General features: G+C 34.3%; 1 protein-coding gene across 4 annotated transcripts in view; it reads left to right on the top strand.

Moving 5' to 3' along the window:
• ADK (adenosine kinase) overlaps nt 1-14,702 on the top strand; it is a 506,764-nt gene that overhangs the window by 338,533 nt on the left and 153,529 nt on the right. For all 4 annotated transcript variants that reach the window (XM_032423645.1, XM_032423647.1, XM_032423646.1 and 1 more), the window contains one exon: nt 3,961-4,131. In XM_032423645.1, coding sequence (XP_032279536.1) covers nt 3,961-4,131 — 171 coding nt within the window. The remainder of the gene's footprint in view (nt 1-3,960; nt 4,132-14,702) is intronic.

A 14,702-nucleotide genomic window follows, 5' to 3' on the forward strand; every position in this document is an offset into this window, starting at 1 on the left:
TTAACTTTTGACTCACCCAAAACTTAACTACTGATAGTAGTTAACTACTGTTGACCAGAAGCCTTACCGATAACATCAACAGTCTATTAAAAACATATTATAATAAAGTAAGCTAGAGAAAAGAAAATGTTATTAAGAAAATTATAAGGAAGAGAAAATACATTTATAGGACTGTACTATATTTATCCAAAAAAATCCATGCGTAAGTGGACCCGTGCAGTTCAAACACATGTATTTGAGATTTCTAAGTATTAAGTCTGGCGATGCAAAAATGGTTCTTTTGCTCTGCCTTATTCTTTCCCCATTCCTCCTATTCCTACCTTTTTATTCTGTTTTGTTTACCATTTTAATGGATAAAATTGTCTTGCCTCACTCTCAATACTGATTAATATTATCAGATCTCTTAAGTGTTAGAATCTGCTTTGCCTTCTGGTGCTCATAGGGACAAAGAGTAATAGGATTAACTGTTATATAGACTGAAACCCCTAATCAGAAAAATCACAAGAGTTTGTTGATTATATAGAGTATTTTTCTAATCTATAGCCATATAAACTATTGCCCTGTTTTTATTGCAAACCTGACACTTGAAAAAAATTTTTATAATGGCACTGTTTTTATTTTTCATGATAATACAGTCTAGAACGTGTCGCCTAGCAAAGGATATAAATCTAGGAAGAAAAGTTATGGTTGGCATCAATTTTAAGTCTTTGCACTATAACGGAACACAAATCCTAAATTGTTTAAATACTAAATATTTACTTAAAGTAAAACAAGAGACTATTCAAAAATGGAATTAATTTAAATTGTGAATCTCCCTCATTTAAAAGCTGATAGTTTTTTATATATTCTTTATAAAATTGACAAAATGGAAGTTATATTGTCCACATCACAATACTCTTGTGTTGCATTTTAAAGTAAAACACACATATACACATTTGGAATGAGGCCAAATTTGGACTCCAGGGGCATACTGTTCAGTACCTTAAATTACAATCAGATGTATTTTAGCACAGATCAAATTTTCAGTCCAAAGTTGGTGAGAAGCCTAATTATTTGACCAGGTTACTATTTGTGTAGACCATTCTGTGGCTGTCTGTGGTTAATCCACAGCTGGCAGAATGCTAGCTCTGGGAGGTTTTTATTTCATGCTGGAACAGTTTGGGGAGAGATGGGAGGGGGGTTAGCTTTAAACGCTCCTCATTAAATGAAAGACTAAAAAGCAAGTACATACATATTACTATGGAGACAAGATGCTATATAAACTGTTCATTTTAATTCTCCAAGTGACAAAAATAGCAAAGGAAACAGCTTGGATGTTCATAGTTTGCAAGTGACATGGTAGTTGGTTAAAAAAGTAAGGTGAAAACATTTAAAAAATAACGTCACCTAAGACTAAGACTTGTTACCTTTTAGAACAGTTGAATATTGGTAAAGAATAAATGGATTGGGGTTTTTAAATAATGAGAAAATATTATGTTATTATAATAAGGAAACATTTTTATTAGAATTTCATTAGCAATACTTTAAAGTAATAAGAAACAATTATACTGGAAAATTCTTAATATCTCAGAGTTTATAAGGGCAATAAACCCTTCAAATCCAAGTATACATGACTCCTACCTCAAAGTTAATTTTTTAATATTCTTTTAATATTCAATTTGAAAGTAATAGAAAAAAATTTTTTTCTTTTTAAACTTTTTAAAGTTTACATGATGGAAGTGGTTAGTCCCTCAGTTGTAGTTGAATATTTCAGTACCCCTTTTGTAATTTTAAAAGAAGTTTCCTTTAGGGGCGCCTGGGTGGCTCAGTCATTAAGCGTCTGCCGTCGGCTCAGGTCATGATCCCAGGGTCCTGGGATCAAGCCCCGCATTGGGCTCCCTGCTCTGCGGGAAGCCTGCGTCTCCCTCTCCCACTCCCCGTGCTTGTGTTCCCTCTCTCGCTGTGTCTCTCTCTGTCAAATAAATAAATAAAATTTAAAAAAAAAAAAAAGAAGTTTCCTTTACATTTTCATGGTTATTTCTTCCGTTTATAAGCTTACCTCTTCTTTCCTTCTGGTTCCCACTGCCCTAACTTCTCTGGTTCCTTGTTCTTTCCAATCCTCCTCCTTATCTTGCTTCTTCATTCGTCTCTTTCTCCAGTAGATCCTTCTTGTTAAAGATCAAAAATGCTCCAACTTAACGCTGTTCTTAAAAACAACTCTCCCACTCCTCTCCCCCCAGTAAAATATCTTTCTTCTCTTTTCTTTTCAATTACCTATTCAAACGAGGGGCATTATCTCTAGTCATTTGAATCTAAGCTCCATCACATATAAACTGTATGACCTGGGGGGACATTATTTCACATGCCTATTTTGCCTTTTTTATTCATAAAAATGAGAATAACAGTCTCTACCTCATAGGTTTGATACAAGGAAAAAAACGATAATAATTGATAATAATATACATAAAGCTTTTAGTGTAGTGCCTGGAACACAATAATTGCTCAGTAAATCAGTAAATTTCAGATGAGTCTATTATTTTTCATTGATAAATCTTCCAAAATAATTTATAATTTTTACCCCTACTTTCTCACCATTCTTTAACAGCTGACTTTTTTTTTTTTACCTTTATCCCATAAGTACTTTCTCTTAATCATCAAATCCAGTGGCTTTTGCTCATCCTTTCTTTCTCTATCCATTGATAGCATTCAATACCTTTAAGTATCTTCTTAAAAATTTTCCTTGTTGGATTTCTCTGTCATCATTTACTATCCTTATTTGCCTTCCTCTCGTACTCTCCTTTACGTTTTTCTTTTCTGCTTTTGACTGTTGTTGAATTGTTGCTATCCAGATTAACTTTCCTTTAAATTTTCACACAAGCTTGTTATTCCTTTCTTTCAAGGAAATCTTCATTACCCATCATCTGTCCCCACCCCACCCTGACTCCTCACCTGCCCCATTCAAGGCCTTTTGCATTCTTGACTCCCCTGGCCTTTCTGACTTTATCTTCTGTTGCTCTTTGTGTATTCCTTCACTGTCTTGTGCAACATTCAAATCAATTTCCTTTGTAAGCATCCATGTCTTTGCTTACGCTTTTATCTAAAAGGTATAAATCTATTTTAAAAATGCTTTTATTAATGTTTAAAATGTAGATAAATAGCATTTTAAAACACAGCTTTCCTGACATAAAATTTTAACTAAAATATTTTTCTATTATCACTGAATTATTTTTTTCTTATGTGGAATTTTCAACTCAGGATCTTCCTAAAAAATTCATTTTAGGCATAAGTTAACAAGCTATGATTTTAGGAAACTGATTTCATTTCTAAACTAATTTCATTTTTTAATAAATAGTATGTCACTTATAAGAATCCAAACTGTTTATAAGAAGCTAAAATGATCCAGTCTGCCTTCATTACTATTTCTGTAATTTAAATATAATAATTGTCTCAAATAAGACCTTTGAAATATTTTTTCTTATGTGGATTCCCAGAATTCTTTCAGTGTTGAGTATACAGATCTAATATGAAGTAAGTAATGTGTTATACTCTGACATAAGGGCACACACTAAGCATATTGTACTCAATGATAGGTTTTTCTTCTAATCAAATGCTGCTGCTTTCTGCCTTGCATTTTATTTATTTATTTATTTATTTTAAGATTTTATTTATTTATTTGACAGAGAGAGACACAGCAAGAGAGGGAACACAAGCAGGGGGAGTAGGGGAGGGGGAAGCAGGCTTCCCACTGAGCAGGGAGCCCAATGTGGGGATCTATCCCAGGACCCTGGGATCATGACCTGAGCCGAAGGCAGATGCTTAACGACTGAGCCACCCAGGCGCCCTGCCTTGAATTTTATAATTGTATTTTAAAGTTTGTGTTATATAGACGTTTGTATTTTTTATAGGTGTCTTTTATTCTGACCGAGAATGACTCTGTGGAGATGGCATTTTTAATTTCCCCTCCTTTTTTTCTTTATCCAGGGCTTTTTCCTTACAGTTTCCCCAGAGTCGGTATTAAAAGTGGCTAAACATGCTTCTGAAAACAACAGAGTTTTCACTTTGAATTTGTCTGCACCATTTATTAGTCAGTTCTACAAGGAATCATTGATGAAAGTTATGCCTTATATTGACATACTTTTTGGAAATGAGACGGTGAGTTACTTTTTAAAAAAATAAGTGTCTGGTCTTTTTCTGTTTTTTTGGTTTGTGTATAAGTTTAGAGATTAAAAACTGAAATAGTTGCATAAATATATTGAAAATTACACAACAAAACTGCCTCAGTTTGGACCCCTCTAATTCAGTATTTTTAGAATTCAGTATATACTAGTTTTCTTTCACAGTAAAAAATTGGTCTTTTAAAAGGTTAGATTATTGAGGTTTATAATTTATGTATAATAAAATTAACTCTTTTTAATGTACATTTCTGTGAACTTTTGCAAATGCATACATGACATGTAGCCATAACCACGATCAAGATAAAAATCATTTCTGTCACCCCTTTCAATCAACCCTTCCCCTTATCCTGATCCCTTCACATCAACTGACTTTTCTTCTGACCAGTTAAATAATGTTTCCCCTGAAATTTTCATGGATTAAGGTAAGGGGCATTTGGTCTAAAATTAATGTTTTATGAATTTAACTATTTATTCAAAGTGTGAGTCTAAATTATGAGTAAAGGTTGGTATATTATAATTTGTATTAAATTTTTTATTAATATCATTTTTGCTAATACTTGTATGTTGTATTTGAAGGTGATAAAATGGGTTTTTTTTTAAAAACTTTCACAGCTTTTCCTTTTTACCAAGATTATACTTTCTTTTATTCTAAATTAGTGGAAAATAATTTTTTTGCTCACATAGTATTTATAGCTTCTGTTTAACCTGTAGACTTTAAACATCCATGAACCAGAAAAAAAAAGAGACCTTCAGTATATCTTCTTGTGACCTGGGCAGTATCACTTAACTTTCATGAATCTCAGGGTCTTTATGTGTAAAGTGAACATGTTGTACTAACTATCCCAGAAATCGATTTTGATTTGAATTACATCATTGTAACACAGTTTGATTATATTCACTGATTTTGTATCCAAATAAGATAACTGTGTTGTCTGTATAGAATAACATAAATTTGACCTCGACATAATTTATGAGATCACCTTGGTGATTTGTAGAAATAATATGGTATGAATGTCTTCAAAGACACTTTGAAGGAAATGCTACATTCCTGATGATTTATAAACTGACATAATGGCAAGAAATAGTGGTAATGACCTTGAACTACTGGAAGTTCAAGTATCTGCTGGAAGTCTCATTTGATTAAAATCTACATTTCACATTTCCTTTATTGCTAGTTTTATTTTCTGAAGGAAAAAGGAAGTAACTAGGAAAAGTGCTAATCTGCCGTTTTAAAATAACATGAAAGAATTGGTCATCAGTATGGTGGCCTGAGAATCCTTGGGAGAAATTGATATTTGAACTCAGAGTTCTTTGTAGTCAGGAAAGATCAAACTGGCAGTACCTAAATATATGCTCTGTACTTTAAAAAGACAAATTTTTAAAACTTTTAAAAAGATAAATATCATTCCAAAGAAGGACTTTAGAATTAGAGGTAACTTGAGAGGATTGAATACCATGAAAAATTCAATTCTGACTTTATAATATCAAATGACCATAATTAGGAAGAAAATGGGGAGGAGCCTTAGAAACACAACATTGCAGAGCACACAGAGAATTCTTTAATTAGAGTTCCCATTTGGGCGTGTGCGTGGCTCAGTCGGTTAAGCATCCGACTCTTCGATTTGGCTCAGGTCATGGTCTCAGAGTCATGAGATCGAGCCCCACATGGGGCTCCACGCTCAGTACAGTCTGCTAGAGATTCTTTCTCTCCCTCCACCCCTCTTCCCACTTGTGTGTACACACACGCTCTCTCTCAAATTTTAAAAATCTAAAAAAAAAAAAAAAAAGCTCACATCTGTTAAACACATGTAAAAAAAAAAGATGGAAAGCATTTATAGAACCAGAGAATAATGCTAAAAGTTTGGCATAGATTTAGAAGAATAGAAAAAAATAGAGGCACAGATTATTAGGTCTGCAGAAAATGCTGATGATACCAAAATGGTCTTCACTTAAAAAAAAAAAAAACTCCAAATGCACAGCAAGAACAAGAAAAAATAATTGGACTTCATCAAAATTAAAAACTTTTGTGCATCAAAGGACACTATCAAAAAGTAAAGCCTAGGGGCTCCTGGATGGCTCAGTCAGTTAAGCGTCTGCCTTGGGCTGGGGTCATGATCCCAGGGTCCTGGGATTGAGCCCCACATCTGCCTCCCTGCTGGGCGGGGAAGCCTGCTTCTCCCTCTCCCTCTGCCTGCCGCTCCCCCTGCTTGTGCTATCTCCCTCTTAAATAAATAAATAAATAAATCTTAAAAAAAAAAAAAGTAAAGCCTAAAGCCAGCAGAAGGAAGGAAATAATAAAGGTTAGAACAGAAGTAAATGATACAGAAGCTAAAAAAACACAATAGAACAGATCAGGAGCTGGTTCTTTGAAAAAATAATAAAATTGATAAACCTCAACGCAGGCTTATCAAAAGAAAAGAGAAAGGACCCAAATAAATAAAATCACAAATGAGAGAGGAAAAATAACAGCCGACACCACAGAAATACAAACAATTAGAATATGATGAAAAACTATATGCCAACAAATTTAACAACCTGGAAGAAATGGATAAATTCCTAGAAACATATAAACTACCAAAACTGAAACAGGAAGAAATAGAAAACTTAAACAGACCCATAACAAGCAAGGAAACTGAATCAGTAATCAAAAAACTCCCTGGGGGGGAAACTGGACGGGGAGATGAACCATGAAAGACTATGGACTCTGAGAAACAAACTGAGGGTTCTAGAGGGGAGGGGGTTGGGGGGATGGGTTAGCCTGGTGATAGGTATTAAAGAGGGCATGTACTGGGGCGCCTGGGTGGCTCAGTTGGTTAAGCGACTGCCTTCGGCTCAGGTCATGATCCCGGAGTCCTGGGATCGAGTCCCACATCGGGCTCCCGGCTCAGCGGGGAGCCTGCTTCTCCCTCTGACCCTATCCCCTCTCATGCTGTTTCTCTCTCTCTGTCAAATAAATAAATAAACAAAATCTTTAAAAAAAAAAAAAGAGGGCATGTACTGAATGGAGCACCTGGTGTTATATGCAAACAATGAATCATGGAACACTGTATCTAAAACTAATGATGTAATGTATGGGGATTAACATAACAATAAAAAAATTAAAAAAAAAAAAACTAATGATGTATGGTGATTAACATAACATAATAAAATAAAATTAAAAAAAAAACCTCCCAACAAACAAAAGTCGAGAACCAGATGGCTTCAAAGGCAAATTTTACTAAACATTTAAAGAAAAGTTAAGGGGTGCCTGAGTGGCTTGTGGGTTAAATGTCTGCATTCAGCTCAAGTCATGATCCCTGGGTCCTGGGATCAAGCCCCACTTCAGGCTCCCTGCTCTGTGGAGAGTCTGCTTCTCCCTCTCCCTCTGCGTCTCTGCTCATTCTTTCTCTCTCTCTCTCTGTCAAATAAATAAAATCTTAAAAAAATAAAGTTAATAAAAAGCTAATACCTATTCTTCTCAAAATATTCCAAAAAATAGAAAAGGAAGAAAAACTTCCAAATTCATTCTATGAGGCCACTATGAAGTTGTTGAATTACTATAAGGCACATCTGAAATTAATATTACATTGTATGTTAACTAACTGGAATTTAAATAAAACTTAAAAAAAACAAAGTGAAAGCGCATGGAGTGAGAGGAAATATTTGCAAATGATATATCTGGTAAGGGATTAACATCTAGAATATATATCTCAACAAGGAAACAACCCAATTCATAAATTGTCGAAGGACTTAAACATTTCTCCAAAGAAGATATATAAATGGCTAATAAGCACATGAAAAAATGCTTACCATCACTAGTTATTACTGAAATGCATTAAAAAACCAAAATGAGATACCACTTGATATACTTGATACACATTATTTTCAAAAATGTGGAGGGGAAAAAAAGTATTGCCAAGGAGGTGGAGAAGTTGAAACCCTTTTGCATTGGCGATTGGAATGTGAAATGGTGCTCCTGCTGTGGAAGACAATTTGGTGGTTCCTCAAAATGTCAAACATAAAATTATTACCATATGATCCAGTAGTTCTCCTAATTGGTATATATCCAAAAGTCCTGAAAGCAGGGACTCAAATACTTGCACACCAATATTTATGGCAGCAGTATTTCCAATAGCCAAATGAATAGATAAAATTTGGTATATACATAAAATGGAATATTATTCTGCCTTAAAAAGAAATGAAACCCTGATACATAATGCAACATGAATGAATTTTGCAAACATTATGTTAACTGAAATAAGCCATACACAACTACTGGATTTTCCTATAAGCACTCCACTTTTTTTTATTATTATTATATTATGTTAGTCATCATTAGTTTTTGATGTAGTGGTCCACGATCCATTGTTGTCATATAACACCCAGTGCTCCATGCAAAACGTGCCCTCCTTAATACCCATCACCGGGCTAACCCATCCCCCTACCCCCCTCCCCTCTAAAACCCTCAGTTTGTTTCTGAGAGTCCATAGTCTCTCATGGTTCATCTGTCCCTCCGATTTCCCCCTCTTCATTTTTCCCTTCCTTCTCCTAGTGTCCTCCATGCTATTCCTTATGTTCCACAAATAAGTGAAACCATATGATAATTGACTTTCTCTGCTTGACTTATTTCACTTAGCATAATCTCCTCCAGTCCCATCCATGTTGATGTAAAAGTTGGGTATTCATCCTTTCTGATGGCTGAGTAATATTCCATCGTATGTATGGACCACATCTTCTTTATCCATTCATCTTTTGAAGGGCATCTCGGCTCTTTCCACAGTTTGGCTTTCAGGACTCCACTTACATGAGGTGCCTAGAATAGTCAAATTCATAGAGACAGACAGTAGAATAGTGGTTACCAGGCACCGCAGGAAAGGGGGAACTGGGAGTTATGCTTAATGGGTACAGAGCTTCTATGGATAACAAAAAAGGTCTGGAAATGGATAATGGTGATGGTTGCACAACATTATGAATGTACTTAATGTCACTGAATTGAACACTTAAAATGGTAAAATTTTGTCTTATATATATTTTGCCACATTGTTGAAATGATTTATTCTACAAACCAGTAAAGTTAGACTAGGACTTACAGAATAGTAGAGATATTATGCTATTATAATCTATATATAGTATAGAAAATTAAAGGAATCGTTTTTCCCTACCTAGAAGAGGAAGTTGTAAAATTACAAGCTACAAGTCATGTCAGGATAGCTTTTTACTTTGTTGGTGTAATTACTATTCATTTGAATTCATTTCAGTAGATATGTAGTGCCTATTATGGGAGACCAATAAACAATGGATGTATAGTATATTTGAGACCATCTGTCATAATATGGATTATAGGATAGTAAATATTGGATAGAGGGCAATTATTTGGTATTTTGTTGAACCAGTCTCAAAATTTCTGCTGATAAATAAATAGTTTTCTAGTGATGTGCCTCAGTGTTTATTCTGAGCTTTGCTCAGCAATCAGTGATTCAGATAAAGCTGTATTTGCAGATAATGCAAATGCAGAGAATGCAAATAATGCAATACTTTAACAAATATCAAGTAAGTTGAATGTCAAAATGAAGCTTTTGAAAACTTTAATAGACTGGAAATATCAGTTGAGTGATGAAATTTAATAAGGATAAATGTAAATGAGTCCATATTGATTATAAAAAGCAAGTGTGGCTTTGTTTTATTTCTTTAATCTCATCTCTCATTGTTCTCCTTGAATACTTTAGTAATCATAAACTATCTTTTAAGTCTCCAGGAGAAAAAGGGACATTATATTTCTAAAATGCAATGAAGTATAAAATATATTCCTCAGAGAATACATATAGGATTGTTTTATCTTTCTTTCTCCCCCTCACCCCCAAAACAACAATCAAATCTGTGCTTATTGGGGCACCTGGTGGCTCAATCGGTTAAGCATCTGCCTTTGGCTCAGGTCATGATCCCAGATCCTGGGATCTCAGGCCCTATGTCGGGCTGCCTGCTCAGTGGGGTGTCTGCATTTCCTCTCCCTCTGCCTCTCCCCCCACCCCAGTTTGCCCTCTTGCACATGCGTGCACTCTCTCCCTATCTCAAATAAATTAAATCTTAAAAAAAAAAAAAAATCTGTGCTTACCATAAATTTTCAAAATGTCAACAGTTAGCCAAAACAAAACAAACTTGGCTCTTATTTTCTACCTGATACCACCTTCCCTTTTTCAGAAGGCTGTATACTACTAATGATGCTTTAAAGCTTTCCTGATAACCTTAATATTAAAAATTTAAAAATGCCTTGTCCACCAAGGTTCTCTCTTCACATTGATCCTTGTGAGACAAAGAATGAATGATGTGATCCCTATGATTACCTCAGCTTATTGCTTGGAGAGAATTTCCAGGCCACAGCACAAAGAGGGTGGGGGGACCCTCTTGGTAGTCTCTTTTGAACTGAGGAGATGGAGCTAAAAATTCAGGAAATCTAACAGCTGGACACCTAGAGTACCAGAAAGAAAAGAGCTGCATAGACAGAGAACGCAGATTTGCAGAGTCCCACCCAAGTCTTCAGTTGAGAACTAATCGGTGCATATTTGTCAGGAAACTAGTGAAGGCTGAGAACCACCTGAAAAGATTAGAGGGAATAATCCTCAGAGTGCTTGTAGAACCTATAATCATTCTTGTTCTGTGAGCCAGAGTAAATAACCTCATAATTCATGGGGCTCCAGATAGAGTACTCAGAACACTAATGGGGCAAATTAGACTAGAGTAGAAGATACTGTGGTTCCTCTCCTAACAATATTATTCCAATATAATTGACAGCCTGTATGTAATGGACAAATTCCTTGAAAAACATACAGTACCAAAGCACACTCAAGAAGAAATAGAAATAGGGCTATTCAGGTTACCTATTAAAGAAATTGAATTTTTAGTTAAAACCTTTCCCACAAAGAAAACCCAGATTTGCAGTGTGTTGCTGCTGTGTTGAATTCTGGCACAAATTTAAGGAAGAAATAATAACAGTTCAATACAAACTATCCCAAACTATTGAAGAAGAAATAGTACCAAAAATCAAACAAAGAATTAAAAGCTACAGACCAATATCCCTCATAAAAACAGATGCAAAATTCTTAAGATAATTTTGGCAAATCAAGCCCAACAATATATAGAAAAGATAATCATCATGACCAGGAATGCAGAAATCAATCAATATAATCCACTTTAATAAAACTAAGAAGAAAACATGATCATCTGAATAGAGATGGAGAAAACATTTGATGAAATCCAACATCCTTTCCTGATAAAAGCCTTCAGAATACTAATAGAAGAAAACTTCTTCAGTCCAAGAAAGGATATTCACAAACAATGTACAGCCAGCATCATACTTGGTGATGAAAGACTGAACATTTTCCTTATAAGATCAGAAACAAAACAAAACTCTCAACTTCTGTTCAACATTGTACAGTGCTAGTAAGGCATGAAAAACATCCAGATTAGAAAGAAGTAAAGTTATGTCTATTATCAAATACCATTATTGGGTTTTTTTATTCTATAAAATCTGCAAAAAGCTATTACGACTAAAAGGGAGTTTAGCAAGGTTGTGGGATACAAGATAAACATACAAAAACCAATTGTATTTCTCTATATTAACAGCAAACACTTGGAAATTGATATTTAAAAATACTATTTCTGGGGCGCCTGGGTGGCTCAGTCAGTTAAGCATCCAGCTCTTGATTTCAGCTCAGGTCATGATCTCAGGGTCATGGGCTAGAGCCCCGCATCAGGCTCCATGCTCAGCAGGGAATCTGCTTGGGATTTTCTCTCTCCTGGAGAGAAATAAATAAATAACAATTACTTAATTAATTAACTTTTTATAATACTATTTCTGATACCAGGGCACCTGGCTGGCTCAGTTGGAGGAGTGTGCTACTCTTGATCTCAGGGTTGTGAGTTCGAGCCCCATGTGGGGTGTAGAGATTACTTAAATAAAACTTTAAAAAATAAATAAAAAATTAAAATGTTATTTCTGATATCATAAAAATGTATGACATATTTGGAATAAATCTGAGAAAAGATATGCAAAGTTTGTATATACTAAACACTACAAAACATTGTTGAGAAAACTTAAAGAATTAAATGGAAAGAAATAGCATATTCATGGATCTTTAAGACTATCGTTAAGTGTCAGTTCTCAAATTTGTGTATGGATCCAACATAATTTAATCAAAATCCCAGCAGTTTTTTTCGGTAGAAGTCATCAGACTTATTCCAAAATTCATATGGAAAATTCTGGACTAGAATAGCCAGGCCAACTTTGGAAAAAAAAAAAAAAATCAGAGGACCTATAATATTACATGGTTTCAAGACTTACTAAAGCTACAGTAATCAGTACAATGTGGCATTGGCCTAAAGTTAGACAAATAGGTCAGGGAACAGAAGGGATAGTCCATAAATAGACCCATAATTGATTTTTCAACAGTTTTAGAGGTCATTCCATGGGGAATAGTCTTTTTAACAAATCATGCTGTAGCAATTGAATACCCATATCCAAAAAAGCAAACCTCAGTCCATACAACTGTATAGCTCTTCAAGTGTCCAAAATTAAAAAGTGTGACCATACCAAATATTGGCAAAATATAGAGCTAGAACTGCCATATCCAGCTGGTGAGAATGTAAAATAGTACAAATGCTTTGAAAAATAGTTTTCCAGTTTCTTAGAAAGTTACGTATACACCCACCGTATGACCTTGCTATTCCACTCATAGGTATTTACCCAAGAGAAATGAAAGCATATGTTCATATAAAGACATACACAAATGCTCATAGCAGTTTTATTTGTAATACCCAATGTCTGGAAAGAATCCAAATATCTATCAAGGGGTGACTGGATAAACAAATTGTTACATATCCATATAGTAGAATATTACTCAACTATAAAAGAAGTGAACTATTTATACATGCACCTACATGGATGAATCTTAGAATATATATGCTGAGTGAAAGATGAGATGCCAGGCAAAAGTACACTCTGTATGATTCTATTTAAATTAAATTCTAGAAAATTCAAACTAACCTATAGTGACAGAGAGTAGATCCATGGTTGCCTAGGGATAGAGATGTACTGTGAGGCAAAGATCCAAATGGACTTTAGGAAAATGTTGGAAGTAATGGATATGTTCCTTATCTTGAATGTGGTTATGGTTTCAGGACTTGATTCATGTGTCAACACCTATCTATTTACTTTTAATTTGTGCAGATTATTATATGACAGTTATATCTCAAAAATTATATCTCAAAATTTTTAAAATATATGTACTGTGTGATTCCATTTATAGAAGTTTAAAAGTAGGAAAAATTAATCGAGTCACTAAAATAAAAGTTCCAAAGAACCAGTGTCAAATAAATAAGTACCAATTTATTTTTTTGTTGTTGACCCTGTATCAAATTTGTTATTTCTGTGAAAGATTTCCTTATATTTCAATGGTATTATCAAGCCATTGATAGTCTTCAATGTTATTATCAAGTGCTTTGATAGTCTTGGGTTTTAATCTTACAGACTATTATAAATTATCATACCCCACCATTGAGTAATGCTTTAAAGTTACAAATGTTTTCCACAAAAACCATTATTTAGGGGTGCCTGGGTTTGTCAGTCAGTTAAGTTCTGCCTTAGGCTCAGGTCATGATCCTGGGGTCCTGGGATAGAGCCCTGTGTCAGGCTCCCTGCTCAGGGGGGAGTCTGCTTCTCCCTCTACTCCCTCCCCAGTTTGTGCTCTTATGCACTCATGTTCTCTCTTTCTCTCACAAATAAATAAATAAATAAAATCTTAAAAAAACATCATTTAATATACACAACCTGTGGCTGGTTTTCTAATGCATATAAAGTTTCAACTTTACTCAGAGAAAGTATTCAGTTTTTGTTAGGTGGTATTGGTAGTGTTATTAGGAATGATCTTATTCCTCTCTTAATTAAGTTTTACTTAACTAGCTTGCTTAGATAACATGCACACCTCATTCCCTTGATAAAACATAACTAGTAGTTACAGGTAGATGAGGGAGAACTCGTGGATATTAGACTATTCTCTGGTATACCACCTTACTTCTCTTCCCACAGTGTTCTTTGTTTACCAAGAGTCAATTTATTTGTTCCTAAACCTTTTTAATGCAGTTTGTCTTCATTATTAATTATTTAGTTATTATATAATCTGATAAAATGTGATTACAAATAGAATGAGGATTTGATTAATGAATTAAGTTGGGGTACAAAATTCAATAAAGATAAATTGCTTTCAAAAGTTGCTCTTGAATTAGATGTGGGCATGAAAATTATAAAATATTAAAAGAAGTGAAAAGCTGTAAATATCTACACTCAGGAGTAGCTTTATAAATGTCTACAAGCTTTCACTCTGCTTTAAAGAAACTGAAACTGGAAATCAGAAACTATGAATTATGGATTTGGTTCTATAAGAAAGATTCTAGAATACCAGGCAGCAGACACAAACTCAAAGTTTTGACACTACTTTAAATATTAGCAAATGATATATATTTATAAATTAATAAAATGCATAGATTTTTCCTTATTTTAATCTACTTACTGATTTA

The sequence above is a fragment of the Phoca vitulina genome, unplaced genomic scaffold, assembly GCF_004348235.1.
Source record: "Phoca vitulina isolate PV1807 unplaced genomic scaffold, GSC_HSeal_1.0 scaffold29, whole genome shotgun sequence".
Taxonomy (NCBI): domain Eukaryota; kingdom Metazoa; phylum Chordata; class Mammalia; order Carnivora; family Phocidae; genus Phoca; species Phoca vitulina.